Here is a 21,428-nt window from a genome sequence, read left to right on the forward strand (position 1 = left end):
GCTGCCCATTCTGTTTTCCCATCCAGTCTCGTGTCTTTCCACGATGGGTTTCCTGTGTGATGGGAGTGTCTCCATTATCGTAGGGACAGGATGGCTCGTTGCAGGGAGCAAGAGCGTCACAAGAGTGTCTGAGGCACTCAGGGAATATCACGGAAAAGGAGAGAGTGCTGGGAGGAGCTTGATTTCAGTCTTTCTCCTCTCCCTTCCCCAGGCTCTATGTTCTTTACAAAGTCCTTTATGGGCAGGTATTTGTTGGTTGGTTCATGTTAGAAACTTTTCTAGAAATCATCCAGGGAGAGGACTTCTTAAGCAATAGGCCACCACGTAGGCCGTCAAGACTTTAAAAACTGGTTAGGATTGAGTAACTGAACTATTTATTTGCAGTACTTTCTGCCTGTTGTGGGCAGTGTCTCTGAGGCCACATAGCACTTTCAGACCTGCCTTGTGTTGCAGAACCCCGTGGGCATTGAGGTTGAATGTGGGGCCATTCCTGCCTTCTCTGGGCTGTCCCTCGACACACCTCTGCCTGGGGCTTCTGAGTGGCCACTCTCTTTTGCCTCTCTTTTGTGGGCTTTGGGCATAAAACTAGGATACTTTTCCCTCAGATACTAGAGGAGGAATTTTTTATTGATACATAATAACTGTACATATTTATGGGGTGCATGTGTTATTTTGATGCATGCATGTAATGTGTAAGGATCAATCGGGGTAACCAGCATATCCATCACTTCAAACATTTATCATTTCCTTGGGTTTAGAACTTTCACATTCCTCTTCTAGCTTTTTGAACATGTGCAATAAATTATTGTTAACATTAGTCACTCTACAGTGCTGAGAACTATTCCTGTTATTTGGCTGTAATGTTGAGTCCCTTAACCAACTTCTCCCTGTCTCCCCTCCCAGCCACCCTTCCCACACTCTAATAACCAACTCTATGCTCTACTTCTATGAGTTCAATTTTATTTTTGCTTTCACATACGAATGAGAACATCTGGCATTTGTCGTTCTGTGCCTGACTTATTTCACTTAACATAATGTACCCCAGGCTCATCATGATACCACAACTGACAGGATCTAATTCTTTCTTTTTTTGGGGCTGATGATATTCCATCTGAAACACTGTTTTCGGTGATTTTAAGACTTAAATGGGTGCCTGCTAGTTTCCTTTGAGAAATGTTTCAACCTGATAATCGAATGGCATTTCGCATTTCACTCATTTTCCTTTTAAGGGAAATAAATACAGTTAAGATATCGTAAAGTTTGGGATGCTAGAAACCTATCTGCAACACCAAAGAGAGTCTCTAACTCTTAGATTAAGTTTCATTTCAGAGGGAGTTTCTTGCAAACAATCAGATGCAAATAGCCTTCTCACAATTACAACCTCATTGTAATTTCTGGACTTTGATTCCAGTGTTTGGGATGGTTTGGGCCCCTGGGATGGGGTTGATGGTGCATAGGGAGAGAATTTGTTTTGTTCATTTCATCTTTGTTAGATGGTAATCTTTTAGTGACTCTTCAGTTATTTTTAACATACGTAACAAAGCCACAGTAGCTCTGCCTTTGATAATAATCCCAATAAGCAATGCTAATACAAACACATAAAAAATGTGTGATTTTCTTTATTTTAAGCTAGCTTGAGGAAATGTACATTATTTATCACTCTCCTGCTTCTGTGGTAATGAATAATTTCTTTTTGCCTGTTCAGTCAAGAATTAGGGGGAAAAATCTGACAAAACCAAATGGCATGTGAATCACAAATCCAAATCTTTTTGTGGCCAAACTTTGTCTATTTTCTCACTGTTGAAAGAAAACAGTGCATTTGTTCTGGAAGCTACGAAATGGGAAGGAACTTCCCAGTTTCATTATCTTTACTTAAGTGTCATGATTGCCTTGTTTTTCGTAGTCTGGGGAAAATTAGATAATATTTTTCCATTTGAGCAGGATAGAGGATGATAGTGGAAACAGTTCATTTTGGCCTATGGTAATTTAACCAGGCCACCCCAGCAATTCAGATGCCCCATTATGACCTGGAAGCCTTTGAATGCAGTTGGAGAAGCTTCATCTAGTAGTTGTTATTGCCAAGTGCTCCGTTTAGTCATCAGTTATGCAAATCTCTTTGTGGAATAGAGTGAAGCATTTACTAAACACTCCTGTTTTTCTGTATTGGAGTCCTGTATTTTAGAGGCAATTGGTTAAAATGTCCAGTTTGGCTTTTAAGTCCTACAGATGAAATACTTGGTAATGATGTACATAATTCCATCATTACTTCTTAAGAGGAGTAATTTTAAGCTGCTAGTGGTTTTTTAAAAGCTGCTTTTTTAAAAATGTTGGCTGCTATTTTCATGAGTTTATCCAGGCTTTAATTATTTAAGCTGCTGGAAATAGCTGTAATTTTTTGTATGATATCTCTAAGTAGCTTATTTGGTTTTGGCCATGCCTTATGTCAGAGGTGGAGTTAGTTTTGACTAAAATCATAAAGTTAGCAGACAGTTGGAATCTGAAGCTCTACAGCCTTCTTTACAGGACACTACTGTGTGCCAACTTTGCATCACTGTGCAGTGAGTGGGGGCCCTTAACCAAGCTATTGGACCCATGCAGCCAGGGTCCCAGATTTGCCACAGTAGGTCAGTCATTCCGTAAGTGAAACACGCAGTAGATGATCAGAAAATGACAAATTCATCAACTGTTTTCATAAAGTAGAAATCGCTCTGCTGTGAGTAGATTTAAGGAACATTTGGGGTTCAGACCTGTCCTGTGGGATCTCCCAAAGACCCAACTTAGCCATGAGGGTTGATTATAGAACCTCTTAAGAAACGCCCTGGATTTGCTGGCAAGATGGCAAATAGGAACAGCTCCGTTCTGCAGCTCCCAGCGAGATTGGCACAGAAGCCAGGTGATTTCTGCATTTCCAGCTAAGGTACCCGGTTCATCTCATTGGGACTGGTTGGACAGTGGGTGCAGCCCAAGGAGGGTGAGCCGAAGCAGGGTGGGGCGTTGCCTCACCCAGGAAGCGCAAGGGGTCGGGGAATTCCCTCTCCTAGCCAAGGGAAGCCGTTAGGGACTGTACCGTGCACCCTGGCCCAGATACTGCACTTTTCCCATGATTTTCGCAACCCACAGACCAGGAGATTCCCTCCTATGCCTACACCACCAGGGCCCTGGGTTTCCAGCACAGAACTGGGCAGCCTTTAGGGCAAACACTGAACTAACCGCAGTTTTTTTTTTTTTTTCATATCCCAGTGGTGGCATTTGAGTTTTTTTTTTTCATACCCCAGCGGCGCCTGGAATGCCAATGAGACAGAATCGTTCACAGCCCTGGAAAGTGGGCTGAAGCCAGGGAGCTAAGAGATCTGGCCTGGTGGGTCCCACCCCAACAGAGCTGAGCAAGCTGAGATCCACTGGCTTGAAATTCTTGTGCCAGCACAGCAGACTGAGCTCAACCTGGGATGCTCTGTAGGGGGAGGGGCGCCCACCATTGCTGAGGCTTGAGTAGGTGGTTTTACCCTCACAATGTAAACAAAACCGCTGGGAAGTTCAAACTCGGCAGAGCCCACCGCAGCTCAGCAAGGCCGCTACCGGCAGAGATTCCCTCCTCTCTGGGCAGGGCATCTCTGAAAAAAAGGCAGCAGCCCCAGTCAGGGACTTATAGATAAAACCCCCACCTCCCTGGGACAGAGCACCTGGGGGAAGGGGTGGTTGTGGGTACAGCTTCAACTGTCCCTACCTGGCAGCTCTGAAGAGAACAGCAGATCTCCCAGCACAGCATTGGAGCTCTGATAAGGGACAGCCTGCCTCCTCAAGTGGGTCCCTGATCCCCATGTATCCTAACTGGGAGACACCTCCTAGTAGGGGCCGACAGATACCTCACGCAGGAGAGCTCTGGCTGGCATCTGGTGGGTGCCCCTCTGGAATGAAGCATCCAGAGGAAGGAACAGACAGCAATCTTTGGTGTTCTGCAGCCTCCACCAGTGATACCCAGGCAAACAGGGTCTGGAGCGGACCTCCAGCAAACTCCAGCAGACCTGCAGCAGAGGGGTCTGGCTGTTAGAAGGAAAACTAACAAACAGAAAGGGATAGCATCAACATCAACAAAAATGACATCCACTCAGAGACCCCATCTGAAAGTCACCAACTTCAAAGACCAAAGGTACATAAATCCACAAAGATGGGGAAAAACCAGCACAAAAGGCTGAAAATTCCAAAACCAGAACATCTCTTCTCCAAAGGATCACAACTCCTTACCAGTAAGGGAACAAAACTGGAAGGAGAATGAGTTTGACGAATGACAGAAGTAGGCTTCGGAAGGTGGGTAATAACAAACTCCTCCAAGCTAAAAGAACATGTGCTAACCCAATGCAAGGACGCTAAGAACACTGAAAAAAGGTTAGATGAATTGCTAACTAGAATAACCAGTTTAGAGAAGAACATAAATGATCTGATGGAGCTGAAAAATACAGCACAAGAACTTCATGAAGCATACACAAGTATCAATAGCCGAATCGATCAAGCGGAAGAAAGGATATCAGAGATTGAAGATCAACTCAATGAAATAAAGCGTGAAGACAAGATCATAGGGAAAAAAGTGAAAAGAAACAAACAAAGCCTCCAAGAAATATGGGACTGTGTGAAAAGACCAAATCTACGTCTGATTGGTGTACCTGAAAGTGACGGGGAGAATGGAACCAAGTTGGAAAACACTCTTCAGGATATTATCTTGGAGAACATCCCCAACCTAGCAAGGCAGGCCAGCATGCAAATTAAGTAAATAGAACACCTGAAAGATACTCCTCGAGAAGAGCAGCGCCCCAAGGCCCATAATCATCAGATCACCAAGGTTGAAATGAAGGAAAAAATGTTAAGGGCAGCCAGAGAGAAAGGTCGGGTTACCCATAAAGGGAAGCCCATCAGACTAATGTGGATCTCGGCAGAAACCCTACAAGCCAGAAGAGAATGGGGGCCAATATTCAGCATTCTTAAAGAAAAGAATTTTCAATCCAGAATTTCATATCCAGCCAAACAAAGCTTCACAAGCAAAGGAGAAGTAAAATCCTTTACAGACAAGGAAACACTGAGAGAGTTTGTTACCACCAGGCCTGCCTTACAAGAGCTCCTGAAGGAAGCACTAAACATGGAAAGGAACAACCAGTACCAGCCACTGCAAAAGCATACCAAATTGTAAAGACCATCAACACTATGAAGACACTGCATCAATTAACGGCAAAATAACCAGCTAGCATCATAATGATAGTATCAAATTCACACATAACAATATTAACCTTAAATGTAAATGGGCTAAATGCCCCAATTAAAAGACACAGAATGGCAAATTGGATGAAGAGTCAAGACCCATCAGTGTCCTGTATTCAGGAGACCCATCTCACATGAAAAGACACACATAGGCTCAAAATAAAGGGGTGGAGGAATATTTACCAAGCAAATAGCAGAAAAAACTAGGGGCTGCAATCCTAGTCTCTGATAAACCAGACTTTAAACCACAAAGATCAAAAGAGACAAAGAAGGGCATTACATAATGGTAGAGAGATCAATGCAATGAGAAGGGCTAACTATTCTAAATATATATGCACCCAATACAGGACTACCCAGATTCATAACGCAAGTTCTTAGAGATCTACAAAGAGACTTAGACTCCCACACAATAATAATGGGAGACTTTGACACCTCACTGTCAATATTAGATCAATGAGACAAAATTAACCAGGACTTGAACTCAACTGTGGAGCAAGCAGACCTAATGGACATCTACAGAACTCTCCACCATAACATTCTCCTCAGCACCACATAGCACTTATTCTAAAATTGACCACATAATTGGAAGTAGAACATAATATACATTCTCCTCAGCACCACATAGCACTTATTCTAAAATTGACCACATAATTGGAAGTAAAACACTCCTGAGCAAATGCGAAAGAACGGAAATCATAACAGTCTCTCAGACCATAGTGCAATGAAAGTAGAACTCAGTACTAAGAAACTCACTCAGAACCACACAACTGCATTGAAACGAACAACCTGCTCCTGAATGACTACTGGGTAGGTAACAAAATGAAGGTAGAAATAAAGATGTTATTTGAAGCCAGTGAAAGCAAAGACACAATGTACCAGAATCTCTGGAACACATTTAAAGCAGTGTATAGAGGGAAATTTATAGCACTACGTGCTCACAAGAGAAAGCAGGAAAGATCTAAAATCGACACCTTAACATCACAATTAAAAGAACTAGAGAGGCAAGAGCAAACACATTCAAAAGCTAGCAGAAGACAAGAAATAACTAAGAGCAGAACTGAAGGAGATAGAGACACGAAAAACCCTTTAAAAAATCAGTGAATCCAGGAGCTGGTTTTTTGAAAAGATCAACAAAATAGATAGACCACTAGTGAGCCTAATAAAGAAGAAAAGAGAGAAGAATCAAATAAATGCAATAAAAAATGATAAAGAGGATATCACCACTGATTCCACAGAAATACAAACTACCATCAGAGCCATCAGGGAATACTATAAACATCTCTATACAAATAAACCAGAAGATCTAGAAGAAATGGATAAATTGCTGGACACGTACACCCTCCCAAGACTAAACCAAGAAGAAGTCAAATCCCTGAATAGACCAATAACAAGTTCTGAAATTGAGGCAGCAATTAATAGCCTACCAACCAAAAAAAGTCCAGAACCAGACAGATCCACAGCTGAATTCTACCAGAGGTACAAAGAGGAGCTGGTACCATTCCTTCTGAAACTATTCCAAACAATAGAAAAAGAGGGACTCCTCCCTAACTCATTTTATGAGGCCAGCATCATCCTGATACCAAAACCTGGCAGAGACACAACAACAACAAAAAAATTTCAGACCAGTGTCCCTGATGAACATCAGTGTGAAAATCCGCAATAAAATACTAGCAAACTGAATCCAGCAGATACCAAAAAGCTTATCCACCTTGGTAAAGTCAGCTTCATCCCTGGGATACAAGGCTCATTCAACATACGCAAATCAATAAACGTAATCCACACATAAACAGAACCAATGACAAATACCACATGATTATCTCAATAGATGCACAAAAGGCCTTTGACAAAATTCAACANAAAATGATAAAGAGGATATCACCACTGATTCCACAGAAATACAAACTACCATCAGAGCCATCAGGGAATACTATAAACATCTCTATACAAATAAACCAGAAGATCTAGAAGAAATGGATAAATTGCTGGACACGTACACCCTCCCAAGACTAAACCAAGAAGAAGTCAAATCCCTGAATAGACCAATAACAAGTTCTGAAATTGAGGCAGCAATTAATAGCCTACCAACCAAAAAAAGTCCAGAACCAGACAGATCCACAGCTGAATTCTACCAGAGGTACAAAGAGGAGCTGGTACCATTCCTTCTGAAACTATTCCAAACAATAGAAAAGAGGGACTCCTCCCTAACTCATTTTATGAGGCCAGCATCATCCTGATACCAAAACCTGGCAGAGACACAACAACAACAAAAAAATTTCAGACCAGTGTCCCTGATGAACATCAGTGTGAAAATCCGCAATAAAATACTAGCAAACTGAATCCAGCAGATACCAAAAGCTTATCCACCTTGGTAAAGTCAGCTTCATCCCTGGGATACAAGGCTCATTCAACATACGCAAATCAATAAACGTAATCCACACATAAACAGAACCAATGACAAATACCACATGATTATCTCAATAGATGCACAAAAGGCCTTTGACAAAATTCAACAGTGCTTCATGCTAAAAACTCAATAAACTAGGCATTGATGGAATGTAAAGTAGGCATTGATGGAATGTATCTCAAAATAATAAGAGCTATTTATGACAAACCCACAGCCAATAGCATACTGAATGGGCAAAAAGTGGAAGCATTCCCTTTAAAAACCTGCACAAGACAAGGATGCCCTCTCTCACCACTCCTATTCAACATAGTATTAGAAGTTCTGGCCAGGGCAGTCAGGCAAGAGAAAGAAATAAAGGGTATTCAGTTAGGAAAAGAGCAAGTCAAATTGTCTCTGTTTGCAGATGACATGATTGTATATTTAGAAAACCCCATGGTGTCAGCCCAGAAACTCCTTAAGGTGATAAGCAACTTCAGCAAAGTCTCCAGATACAAAATAATTGTACAAAAATCACAAGCATTCGTATGTACCAATAACAGACAAACAGAGAGCCAAATCACGAGTAAACTCCCATTCACAGTTGTTACTAAGAGAATAAAACACCTAGGAACACAACTTACAAAGAATGTGAAGGGCCTCTTCAAGGAGAAGTACAAACCATTGCTCAAGGAAATAAGAGAGGACACAAACAAATGGAAAAATATTCCATGCTCATGGACAGGAAGAATCAATATCATGAAAACGGCCATACTGCCCAAAGTAATTTATAGATTAAATGCTGTCCCCATCAAGCTACCATTGAGTTTCTTCAAAGTATTATAATGTATCCAGAATCTATATATTATAAATTATATAAATCCCAAAGTATTATAAATCTTTCTATAAAGACACATGCACGTGTATGTTTATTGCAACACTGTTCACAGTAGCAAAGACTTGGAACCANTTTAGAAAACATGGTGTCAGCCCAGAAACTCCTTAAGGTGATAAGCAACTTCAGCAAAGTCTCCAGATACAAAATAATTGTACAAAATCACAAGCATTCGTATGTACCAATAACAGACAAACAGAGAGCCAAATCACGAGTAAACTCCCATTCACAGTTGTTACTAAGAGAATAAAACACCTAGGAACACAACTTACAAAGAATGTGAAGGGCCTCTTCAAGGAGAAGTACAAACCATTGCTCAAGGAAATAAGAGAGGACACAAACAAATGGAAAATATTCCATGCTCATGGACAGGAAGAATCAATATCATGAAAACGGCCATACTGCCCAAAGTAATTTATAGATTAAATGCTGTCCCCATCAAGCTACCATTGAGTTTCTTCAAAGTATTATAATGTATCCAGAATCTATATATTATAAATTATATAAATCCCAAAGTATTATAAATCTTTCTATAAAGACACATGCACGTGTATGTTTATTGCAACACTGTTCACAGTAGCAAAGACTTGGAACCAACCCAAATGCCCATCAGTGATAGACTGGATAAAGAAAATGTAGCACATATACACTATAGAATATTATGCAGCCATAAAAAAGGAGGAGTTCATGCCCTTTGCAGGGACATGGATGAAGCTGGAAACCATCATTCTCAGCAAACTATCACCAGAACAGAAAACCAAACACCACATGTTCTCACTCATAAGTGGGAGTTGATCAATGAGAACACATGGACACAGGGAGGGGAACATCACACACTGGGGCCTGTCAGTGGGTGGGGGCTAGGGGAGGGATAGCATTAGGAGAAATACCTAATGTAGATGGCAGGTTGATGGGTGCAGCAAACCACCACGGCACATGTATACCAGTGTAACAAACCTGTACATTCTGCACATGTACCTATCTCAGAGCTTAAAGTATAATAAAATAAACAAATACTTTCAACAGTAAAATAAATAAATACTTCTAACATTTAAAAAAGAAAAACACCCTTAGGGTATTGAGGACCTTGCACAATCCTAATTCTTCACCAAAAGCCACCTAGCAGACCTGCTATTCAGACGCATCTGACTTTTTTGGTATTTTCAAACAACATCCCCCCACCCTACTTCAATGGCTATTCTTATGCCACTGCCGTGGCAATAGTAGTTCGAATCAAATTTGTTTGCAGTTCTTAGAGTGACATTATTCATTCCTGAGAATGATTTAACGGTATCAGAATGCCTGAATATAAAAGTTGAGCTATGGTGTTTATTCAGAATTAAACCACACCCTTGTCCTCTTGGAAAAATAATATATTTCTTTTAGCTTTACTCTCTTGTAGCTAAGTAAGAGAAGTGACTACAGGTAGTCTTTTTGGGAGAATTGTGTACTGCCTAAACTTTCTCTTTTTTTTTTTTTCCTTTTGAAACGGAGTTTTGCTCTCGTTGCCCAGGTCTGAGTGCAGTGGCACGATCTTGGCTCACTGCAGCCTTTGCCTCCTGGGTTCAAGTGATTCTCCTGCCTCAGCCTCCTGAGTAGCTGGGATTACAGGTGCCCACCAGCATGCCCAGCTAATTTTTTGTATTTTTAGTAGAGATGGGGTTTCATCATGTTGGCCAGGCTCCTGGCCAAGTCTCAAACTGCTGACCTCAGGTGATCCACCCGCCTCGGCCTCCCAAAGTGCAGGGATTACAGGCGTGAGCCACCGCACCCGACCACCACCTAAACTTTCCATGGCCACACTGTTACAGATCCTTATTCAGGGTAGTGGGGACATAAAAACAACCTTGTTCACTCAGCACTGGGCACCAAACTATACACTGTGTATTCATAGAAGCAGAGGCTATGACTTTTACTTATTCATTCATTCATTCATTCAGCAGATTGTAGTATCTTCTACTGATGGTGGGCTGGATACTTCTTAGGTACCACGTTGGGCCTGTTGCATCATGGGCACATAGTAAAAGTTCCATATGTCCAGGAATGATGTAAAGCCAACAGTGGAATAATGCTAGCAACTGTTTTTCAAGAAGAAATAGACTTTACTAGAATGCCAAAATGGGCTGCTAAAGGAAGGGCAGCCCATCAGTGCTGTCACCAGCTCCTGAAACCCCGGGGCTTGTTTACTCCCACCATTGCAGTGGAGGACATGTCTGAACCTCCTGCTTGGCTTTACCCCGCACATTAGCTCCTTCGTTGTTTCAGTGTAAGTAGCTTGGGTAATGTGCAGAGAATTTCTTTGCCTTGTGTTATTTATGCTGAGAATCAACTGGTTGGGTGGTAAGTTCCTAGGGAGAAGCTAATGGGAATGTGATCTATACAGTGTGATAGAAGACAATCAAGCTTTCTTGCTGCATCTTTTCTTCCTTCAGAACTTCAGCCTCTCTTCTCCCTCCTGACTCCCATTAGGATATTCCTAAGTGAAAAAAAGGCCAAGAGGAGAGAATGAGATCTAGCAAAATTGTAAACAAAGGAACAGAGCCACAAACCTGTTTTACATTCACATAAAATGTTACATTGATTGATTAAGCAGTTTAAAAATATCTTCATAGTATATGGTACCTTTAATCATAAAACCAGGTCATATTAAGGTGACCTCTATTGAAGAGTTCTGTTTAGGGTTACTGTGTGCCAACCACCCTCATTAAAATAGTCACAGATGTAGGTAGAGGAAACCAGATAAAAGGAAGATCTCTATCTGCTTCCCCCTAGCAATCCTTACCTAGCATAACTTAAGAACAGCCAGATGGAAGAGATACATGGGGCAAGGTGTGGGGAAGCAGCAGAGCTTCTCTCTGGGAGCGCCACCCTCCCAGCACCTCCATATGTTCAGCAACCCAGAAGTTCCCCTAAACTCTATCCTATTGAGTTTTTTTGGAGGCTTCATTTCATAGGCATGATGGATTTGATCATTGACCACTGGTGATTATCGAAATCCCCAGCTCCTCTCGTTACCAAGGGGTTGGGGCTGGAGCCAGAAGTTTCAGCCTTCTTATTGCATGATTGGTTCTCCATCAGCCAGCCCCACACCTGTCACATTAGCCTGCAAAAGACATGTACCACTTCAGACAGTCAGAGTTTTCGGAGCCCTGTGCCAGGAAATGGGGGCAAAGACCAATAATAGATTTATTATTAAAAGTCATAATATCACAGGCAGTTTCTTTAAAAACTAAGCATTCACTTACTGTACAACTCAGCAATTTTACCGTTGGGCATTTATCCCAGAGAAATAAAAATATATTCAATACAGAAATGTCTATAGTTTTATTCACAGTGCCACAAATTGGAAGGAAAGTACTTAAATGTCCTTCAGCGGGTGAACAGTGAAACAAATTACGCATCCATATCATGGAATACTACTTGGCAGTAAACAAGAGCAAACTGTGGACATGTGGAGCAACTTGGTCTCAGGGCATTGTGCTAAATGAAAAGCCTTAAGATGTCATGTGAACGATTCCATTTAGGTAACATTCTTTAAATAGCAGAATCATAGAAATGAAAAACAAAGGAGTGGTTGCCAGAGGTTAGGAGTGTTGGAGTGTGCGGAGGTATGTGATGGTCAGAGATAAGATGAAAGAGAACTCTGTGGTGATGGAATAGTCCTGTAAGTTGATAGAGGCTGTTGTTACAGGAAGCCGCCCGTGTGATGAAATGACAGAGACCCGCACACACACATTGCAGCAATGTCAGATTCCTGGTTTTACTCCTGTACTGTAGTCACGTAACGTGAGAACTGGGGAGACTGTGAGGGAGAATTCTGAGCAGAAGGCTCACGTGGCTTCCTGCCTCCTACCATGCCACCCCCACCGGATGCATTAAACTTACGGTCTGAGTCAGCCTGCCCCTGTCCTCATCCATCTGTCTGTCTGTCTCTCTCCCTCCCTCCCTCCCTGCCTCCTCACTGTTTCACATGGTCATTATAAAAGAGAAACCTAAAAAATTAGGAAATGTAGATACATTGAAAGGAAAAGTTTTAAACCATGAGGTTATTTCTTTCTTATTTAAATACGGTGATTCCCTTGGGCCTGGGCAGAATCTGTAGCCCGCAGCCTTTGAGTTCTGGACCCATCCTCTGAGATTTTTAGGGTTCAAAGTAGAAAGATTTGGTCCCACTTTCTGCTTCCAGTCCCGTCTGGTACCCGCTGCCTAATCTTTTCTGGCTCACCATTGTGCTTCCCAGTAATTACGTTTACCATTTTCTGACATAGGGATTAACAACATAGGCTCTGGACTCAGAGTGCCTAGGTTTAAGTCTTGACTCCACTACCTCCTTAGTAGTTCTTCAGTCTCTTTGTGCCTCAGTTTCTTCATTTGTAACTAACATTTATCTCAGAAGCTGTGGGGAGGATTAAGGGACATGATAGGAAGCACTCACTGACTCTTGGATATCATTTTTTATGGTCATTACTTGGTGTCTCTGCTGCATTTTGTTTATCCGCTGCTGGTTCCGTGACTGCACATCAGTGTGCCTTGTGCCTGTTCTATAGATTTTATTTCACAGTCTCTTGGTTTTGGTGGCGGGCACACTGCCCTGAGAGGACAGGGACGTAAGAAGGATTCTGAGCCCTTTAGTTGTCTCTAGTGCTACATCGTGATTGTCATCATTGCTGTAAACCAAAAAGTATCTGAGACAAGTCTTAGTCAATTTAAAATGTGTGTTTTGCCAAAGTTAATGACGCACCCATGACAGAGTCTCAGGAGGTCCTGACAACGTGTGCCCCAGGGTGGTCGGGGTACAGCTTGCTTTTATACATTTTAGGGAGACATGAGACATTAATCAATATATGTAAGATGTACATATATATATGTTCGGTCCAGTAAGGCAGAGCAATTCGAAGTGGGGGGTTTCCAAGTCAGAAGTAGGTAAGAGACAAAAAGTTGCATTCTTTTGAGTCCTTGGTCAGCCTTCTGATGAATACACAATTGTGTCTGACTCAGTGAACCTACATTTTTACATGAACAATAGGGTAGAGGAAGCAATCAGATATGCATTTGTCTCAGGTGAGCTTCAGAGGGATGACTTTGAGTTGTGTCTGTCCTTTGTCCGTAAGGAATTTTCTTGTGGGCAAATGGTGAGGGAGGGATGTGGGTTGTTATCTTTGTAGCTATCTTATGTAGCAATAAAATGGGAGGCAAGTTTGCCTGACGTAGTTTCCAGCTCCACTTTTCCCTTGGCTTAGTGATTTTGTTTCCTTTTTGCATTGCTAACTCAATCACAGGAGACAGGAGTGTGGACTGATTATAGCAAGAATGCCAGAGTACGTAACAGCTTCCTTAGTCATGGTAGAGATTGAGAAACGTCGGCTCACCTAAGCTTTGAGGTTAGCTGGAGTCCAGTAGAAGAGTTATAACTAAACACCTTGTCTGTTTCCACTTGTGCCCATTCATTGAAGCTGAGATTGGACTGCGACTATGTACCAGCAGCAAAGGTGATAGAAGTCAAACATAGCTCTTAGTTTTAGGGGCTCACAGCCTCCTGGGGAAGGGACCCATCGGGCATAGCTGGCAGTCATGGCCAGAGTTGTGGAAGCCCAGGGCCGGGCGGGGTTCAAATGCTCCTCAGAGTGTGCCAGCAGCCTCAGTCTCAGGAAGAGCTTGTCAGGTGGTGTTTTACAAGGTCTCCAAAAGCCTCTATGCCCTTCAGAGTGAAAAGCACTGTGTTGGTGATGAAGTCTTGTGGCAAATATGCAAGGCACCTGTGGATATTTCCTTCTCTTAGAGGCTTACGAGGTAGCCCCTGTCTCCTAGTGCACTGTTTATAGCATAGTCCACTGGGACTGCTGCTCTGACAGACTGTGTCACTACTTCGTGGAATGTTTTTTAGAACTTCCAGAAAGCCTCAGTAAATCCTGACTGCCATGTAACTGTGTCCTGTGCTGCTGAGCTCTTAACATGAAGCAGCAGCAGTGACCCTGGCGGGTCGGGCTGACGTGCGTGGGAACGGTGGGAGTGACCCTGGCTGGGAAGCAGGGAGGCCTGGATATTGTTTCTCCTGGCTCTGTGTCCTGCGGCTCTCGTCCCTGTGCTCAGAGCTCTCAAGCACCCACGATGGCCTTCTCAGGCCGAGCGCGCCCCTGCGTTATCCCAGAGAACGAAGAAATCCCACGAGCGGCCCTTAACAGTGTCCACGAGGCCAATGGGACCGAGGATGAGAGGGCTGTTTCCAAACTGCAGCGCAGGCACAGTGACGTGAAAGTCTACAAGGAGTTCTGTGACTTTTATGCGAAATTGTGAGTGTCTCCTCTCCTGGAGTGCCCTCTTCCAGGTCCGGCGTTCTTGGCTGGCTGTTCAGGAGCCATCCTGAGCTGGCCCATACAATTTTATTGACTGGACTTTAAATGGGAGTTTTCCAGGGTGGTAGGGCTCCGAGGGACTCGCAGCGCAGCACGTTTAGGGAGACAGGAGGCTGCTTGTCGGTAAGACATGCAGCGACCTGCAGATGGGAGGGAGGTGCTGCCCTCACTGAGAGCAGGGCAGCCCCGTCTTCAGTAGGTTCCTGATCACTTGGTAGCTGCATTTTCATCATGTCGTCCGCAGGGGAGGCTTATCGTTGTCGCTGTCAGGAATTACATTAGAAAACAGCCCAAAGATAAGGGGCAGATGGGTTGGAACAGTGAAAAAAACAAATTACAGACTGTTGGTAAAGATAAAGCTTACTGTGTGAAGTAAGCTAACTGGGTTTCTTAATTGAATGAATAAATACATATATTGTGTAAGTAGCAAATCAATACACATATAGAACATAATGTTAACTCGAAAAAGCTAGGCTAATTTATATTATTAAATGGGTTTTAGTAAACACATTTTTAAAGAAAATGCAGAGTAACCATCAGACCAGCTCAAGATTATTGACCTCATTCAAAGTTGTGAGCTTAGAATTACTGCATATCCCCAATTTGTCAAGTAAGAGTTAATGAGAATTTAACTGACCCGATTCTCTACTTCCATAATCCGTTCTCTGTGGTACAGATGTCACTTATCTTCACAATTCACAGAGAGCTCTGTTGGACAGTAACTGGGGAATTGAAATAATACAGTCACCAAAATTTTCACTGCTTGAACTCTCAAGATGATTTTTGGATTTATACATTGCTGCATTTTAAGACTGAACAATTTGTTTTGCATACTTGAATAATGGAAAGCAAGATATCAAGTGTGCTGTGTGAGGTTGATTTGTGGAAGTAGATCAGCTTCATCAGTCATGCCTGGCCTGATTTTTACATATAAATATCTATAGATAGATAGATAGATACTCCCCCACTTATGTGTTTCTTGTCATCAACACTTTTAGTGAAAATCTGTTTCTTAAAAATTAGCTAATTAATTATAACTAATCCGATAGCTATAACTGTCACTAATGACTTTTTTAAAGTAATTTCTGTCATCTGTAGTATTAAATGTAAAATCAACATTTAAAAAAAATAAAAAATAAAAAACAGGCATTGTGCCAGAGGGTCAAAGGCAGAAGAGGAAAGGGAAGCCTGACTGGTTCAGGGAGTAGCAAGGGGATTGTTCTGTTTCCTTTTTTCCTCTGCTTGTTATAAAAAGGAATACTTCTTGCAAAATACATATTATGCTACTTCTAAAACTAGCGTATTTTCCTGTGTGTGGGAAGTAACTATGTGCTTGTTTTATGATGTATCTACCTATTTCCTAATTCTACTTGAGTATTTGAACTTAAGTAGAAACAATCTATATTATAATGAGTTTAAACTGGTCAGTGATAATCAAACATTTTAATCTAAGGGCCTCTTAACACTCTTAAAAAAACTATTAAGGTCCCCAAAGAACTTTCATTTATCAGTATTTACTGTATGAGAAATTTAAAGTGGGAACAATTTAAAATACTTATTATTTCATTTAAAAAAACAATAAGCTTATTACATGTTAATAGCAAATGTTAATATTAATGTTTTCATGAAAAATAACTGTTTTCCAAAATGGAAGAGGCTTAGAGGAAAGGATGGCATTATGTTACATTTTTGTGAATCTTGTTAATATCTGTCTTAATAAAAGTTTCTCATATTTGTTTCTGCATTCAACCTATTACGGTATATTGTTTTAGATGAAATATATGAAGAAAATGTGGCCTCCCACAGAGATGTAGTTGGAAAACAGAGGACCTTTCCACCTCCTGAAAGAGTGATGGTGACTGACCCTGACATTTTGAAAACCACTGATTTAGGTGATCATGAACCAGGACATTCTAGAATATTCTTTTTGGGCTCTTTTAGAGTCCCATTAAGATTGTTGAGGTTTGGTGAATCTTTTGAGAGGGTTTAGAATTAACCACAGTGCCATATATTTGAGCAGCATCTTCTGGTTTCCAAATGGTTTTGAATACTTTTTCCTTGGAACAATAATGAGAACAGTGCTGAGAATGACCAGGCGGGTGTGGAGCTTACCATGTTCCTCCATCCAGGAACACCTGTGGACTTTGGTCAGGAAGAAGGGAGAAGCACAGACCTCTCCAGAGTTTTGTGAAACTGCCACAGTCATCTGGCTTGTGGCAAAGCTGAGCGATGATGAGAATTTTACAGATTTTTTCCCCAGCCCACAGTAACTTTGAAATGACAAAATGGAAATTCATTTTAACATGAGGCTTAGGCCAGGTTTACTGAGCAGTGAAGCTGCTTCCCTTTCTCCCTTCCTTCCTTTTTTTTTTTTTTTTTTTTTTTTTTTTTGTGACATTTAATTCTGCATTCAAACCTGTTAAATAAAGTTGATCTTTGACTGGTCTGAAGTGATGAACATGGTGTGTCTACACGCAGTTATTTATGGTAAGGCTACAAAACAGGCTGACTGTTTTGTGAAACATTTGTGGGAGGAAGGCAAAGGGAAAGTTGTCTTCCAGAGGTGTGGAGGGGAGTGAAGCAAGTAAGTGGGACCACTTTTGCTAAGGAAACAGCAAAACTTGGAAACCAATAGGGGCAAGGCAGTTAGTTACTCTGTCTATAGGATGGAGACTGTCCACCTGTCTGTCTCACTAGTTGGTTGTGAAAATTCAGGAGAAAGTTGGTATTAACTTCATGAAGTATATTGATTAAATATCTGGAAGGTCAGAAGCTGTACCAGGGGACTAGACACACATGTGTAGAGCTCATGCTGTGAGTAGTCCTGTGAAAATAAACTGGCCAAAAATTGAAGGACCCCTTGGCCAGTTACTGCCCTACATGGGGGACCTTCTCCCTACAAATAGGTCTTCATGTGAAATCCTCATCTAGTTGTATGCCTGTCGAAGCCGTGTTGCTTTTCTTTTTTTTTTTTTTTTTTTTTTTTTTTCTTTTTTGAAATGGAGTTTTGTTCTTGTTGCCCAGGCTGGAGTGCAGTGGTGAAATCTCAGCTCACTGCAACCTCCGCCTCCCAGGTTCAAGTGATTCTCTTGCCTCAGCCTCCCAAGCAGCTGGGACTACAGGCATGCACCACCACACCTGGCTAATTTTGTATTAGAGACGAGGTTTTACCATGTTGGTCACGCTGGTCTCGAACTCTTGACCTCAAGTAATCCATCAGCCTCAGCCTCCCAAAGTCCTGGGATTGCAGGCATGAGCCACCTCACCCAGCTGCCATGTTGCTTTTCTTCTTGCAAACTGCACAATGGTTAGAGCCTGAGATTATTTATTGAATGCCTTCTGTGTTTTAAGGTGTAGTGGGGTTACTGATGGGGGGATTTCCCACATCACCAGCCACAACAGTGGTTACTTGACAGCCTGGTATCACTTTCCTAACCTATGAAACGTGGTGGTATCCCTGTCATGTCCTTTCAAGTGTTTGAAATTCGTGGTGTAATCTGTTTTGATTGACAGTGTGATTTTATGAGCAGGGAACCTGGATTTCTAGCCCTGTGCCTTCCTTTAACTAATTAGCCTTGTGATGTTGGTCTGATCCTTCCATCTCTGTGAACTTCTTTTGCCATCTGTAAAATGATCTTTATTATGTAAAATTTTGTGATTTTAAGATACACTTTATAATACTGGTAATCAGGTTCGTCTTACCGATTAGGTAACAGGACTGGGGCATCTTGGCTGGTTTTAAGATTACTTAAGCAGTTGCTTTTCACAGAATTTAATCAAAGGGATAACTTGTGTCTAGGTTATATGATACAGCATTTAGTTGACAAGCATTTTAGATTCTGTTCTTAGAAGGGAAAGAAATTGGCCTTGAGATGCTGACTTTTGGATATTTTAATTAAGCTTCTTATTAAGCTGTAAACCCAAGTTCCTTGAGAGCAGCTTATAACTTTCATCTCTGTCTCAGGTGCCTAACACATAGTAGGCACGCACTCATAGTATATTTAGCAAGGAAAATGCCAAAAATGTTAGAAACAGAATCAAAGTGGGACACCCTTACAGAACCTCAGATGCTAGGGTAAAGAGGCTGAAGAATCCGAGTTCAGAGCATGTAAGGAACAAGCAAGAAATTGAGCTTTTTAGATAAAATAGGGTTTTTGTGATCAGATAGAATTTGCTGCTTGGTTCTTGGTGTGGTTTGGTCTTCAATCTAAGAAGAGGCTGACGGTCTGCAACCTGCTGTTCTTTGTGTATTACAGCAACATGGCCAATGCCCTGGCCAGCGCCACTTGTGAGCGCTGCAAGGGCGGCTTTGCACCCGCTGAGAAGATCGTGAACAGTAACGGGGAGCTGTACCATGAACAGTGTTTCGTGTGCGCTCAGTGCTTCCAGCAGTTCCCAGAAGGACTCTTCTATGAGGTGAGTTGTGCTAGACAAAAGCAGGGAGGTGCCATTCCCCGCCCTCCCGCTTCCTGCCCTTCTTTTCTGAGGCCTCCTCCTTCATGTTCAGTTTCATGATGAAAGACTGAATTAAAGTGTCAGATGCGTGCCAGGTATTTGATAGCTATGAGGTTAGAGGTGGAATCTGTATGGCCCATATGGGCAGTGGCGTGGATGGGACACCCTCACAGACCCTGCATTCGTATTGCTCAGTTCGTTGTCCTATTTCAGAACCCAGAGTCCCTTATGACAGAGCCTTTCAGACCTAAGCAGCTCAGCTCCACATACAAAATTCTTTCCGAGTCTTCACCCACACTCAGGCCCCCAACACACCTCACCCATTCCTGTCTCTGTGTCTTTCCCCCTTCTCGGGACCACTGGACCCGCTCTAAAGGAGAGTGTGTGGTGTACATCACCCCCTCCACAACTTCCCAGCCTCGAGCCAGGAGCGTCCACGCATTTATTTTCTAAGGAAAAAATAAGTATTTGGGGGAACTATACTGTCTACATTTAGCTCTTCTGGGTGTCTGTGTTCTTTTCCAAATACTTGTTTTTCTTGGTCGTCAGGTGTTAGCATATGGTCTGCACTTCCTTTGTAGTGTATGTGGTATTCTCAACATTACTGAAATCCCTTTCTCGTTGTTTTGTGTTGTTTTGTTTTGTTTGAGACAAAGTCCTATTGTATAGCCCAGGCTAGAGTGTAGTGGTACGATTATAGCTCATTGCAGCCTTGAACTGCTAAGCTCAAGTGATCCTCCAGCCTCAGCCTCCTGAGTAGCTGGGACTACAGGCATGTGCCACCACGCCCGACTAATTTTATTTTTTCTAGAAACGGAGTCTCCCTATGTTGCCCAGGCTGGTCTCGAACTCCTGGTCTCAGGTGATCCTCGGCCTCCCAAAGTGCTAGGATTACAGGCATGAACCACCATGTCCAGCCTACTGAAACCCCTTTCTCACAGTAAACATGTATTTTGGGGGATAATCTAGGGATGCTGACCCCAGGCTGTAAAAGAAGGTGAGAATGAGGTGTATGTGTGTGTTAGATCAAATAGGTAATTTACTTTTACCACCTTATTTCTTACATATTTGTACATATCTGCACATCTATATATGATAATATATGTATGTAGAATTATTTTATAGCTGGAGGTGGCTGCTCTTTGATTTCTTCCTTTGCCTAGCGGATTTTTATATTTCCCTGTTATATAAACCATGCTTGAGTAAGGAAAGGTAGTTTACAAAGAGCATTGGTAAGTCCGTTGTGTGCCTCTCAGGCAGCATTTTCCCATAGAAACAAACATCATGAGATGGGGGTTCCCAGGCCAGCCCACAGAAAAGCTGTTTACCCCATCACGGGTACATGAAATTCAGGGCTAGCAAGTATGTAATAATGTCACTCTGGGAAACAGCTTTAAGGGTTTGGGTTAGGGAATGCTATTTTATTCACTAGTACACATTTTTTTAAGCTCCTATTGTGTCCCCAAAACACACATTCCCGACAACAAAAACCTTAGCAGTGGAAAGAGGTCTTCATTTTCTCTTTTCTTCTAATTCTTTTTTTTACTTTATTTCTTTAGGCCTCCAAACATGCTCTGTGTATTTTCTTGCAGTTTTTCCTGTTCTTCCTGACTCCTTCCTTGGGCCGTGGGAGTCTTTTGGGCAAGGATGATGGATTTAGGGATGGGAAAATGACAGTTGTGAGGATGGACAGGAGCAGGAGAGGCCAATGTACCACAGCAGAAGAGGGCGGGAGAGGAGCTCCAGAGGTGTGAATGGAGGCATCAGACATAGAGACCCCTACTGAGGCTATAGGTAGACCGTGATTGGCTGGTGAGGAGAAGGAAAAGGAAATCCCTAGGTGCTAAGGCAGCAAGAAGACAGGGCGTTTGCTGGTACTAGTGGTGGTGAGCCATGACTCAATTCAGGTAAAGGGACCTGAGGACCTACTCTACCTCAGCACTGTGGAGGCCTACCAGGACTTGGCAAGGAAGGAGATGAGACTCCCATGGCACATTGAAGGGAATTCTAGAAAGCTGGCTTGGAGAGAGCATCGGTCTTCTCACTATATGAATCCCTCCTTTATCCCTCCCTTTTTTTTTTTTTTTTTTTTTTTTTT

At 42.3% G+C, this 21,428-nt stretch overlaps 1 protein-coding gene across 12 annotated transcripts in view; it reads left to right on the forward strand.

The window, feature by feature from the left end:
- Positions 1 to 21,428, forward strand: part of LIMS1 (LIM zinc finger domain containing 1) — a 102,979-nt gene that overhangs the window by 55,147 nt on the left and 26,404 nt on the right. For 8 of the 12 annotated variants that reach the window (XM_017883805.1, XM_017883806.1, XM_017883802.1 and 5 more), the window contains exon 2: positions 19,132 to 19,291. In XM_017883805.1, coding sequence (XP_017739294.1) covers positions 19,136 to 19,291 — 156 coding nt within the window. In that variant the 5' untranslated portion in view covers positions 19,132 to 19,135. Of the gene's footprint in view, positions 1 to 14,372; positions 14,813 to 19,131; positions 19,292 to 21,428 lie in introns of those variants that run through there. The other 4 variants (XM_017883797.1, XM_017883810.1, XM_017883808.1 and 1 more) reach the window with 2 other exon arrangements.

Source organism: Rhinopithecus bieti, unplaced genomic scaffold (genome assembly GCF_001698545.2).
Source record: "Rhinopithecus bieti isolate Rb0 unplaced genomic scaffold, ASM169854v2 scaffold_13742, whole genome shotgun sequence".
Classification (NCBI taxonomy): domain Eukaryota; kingdom Metazoa; phylum Chordata; class Mammalia; order Primates; family Cercopithecidae; genus Rhinopithecus; species Rhinopithecus bieti.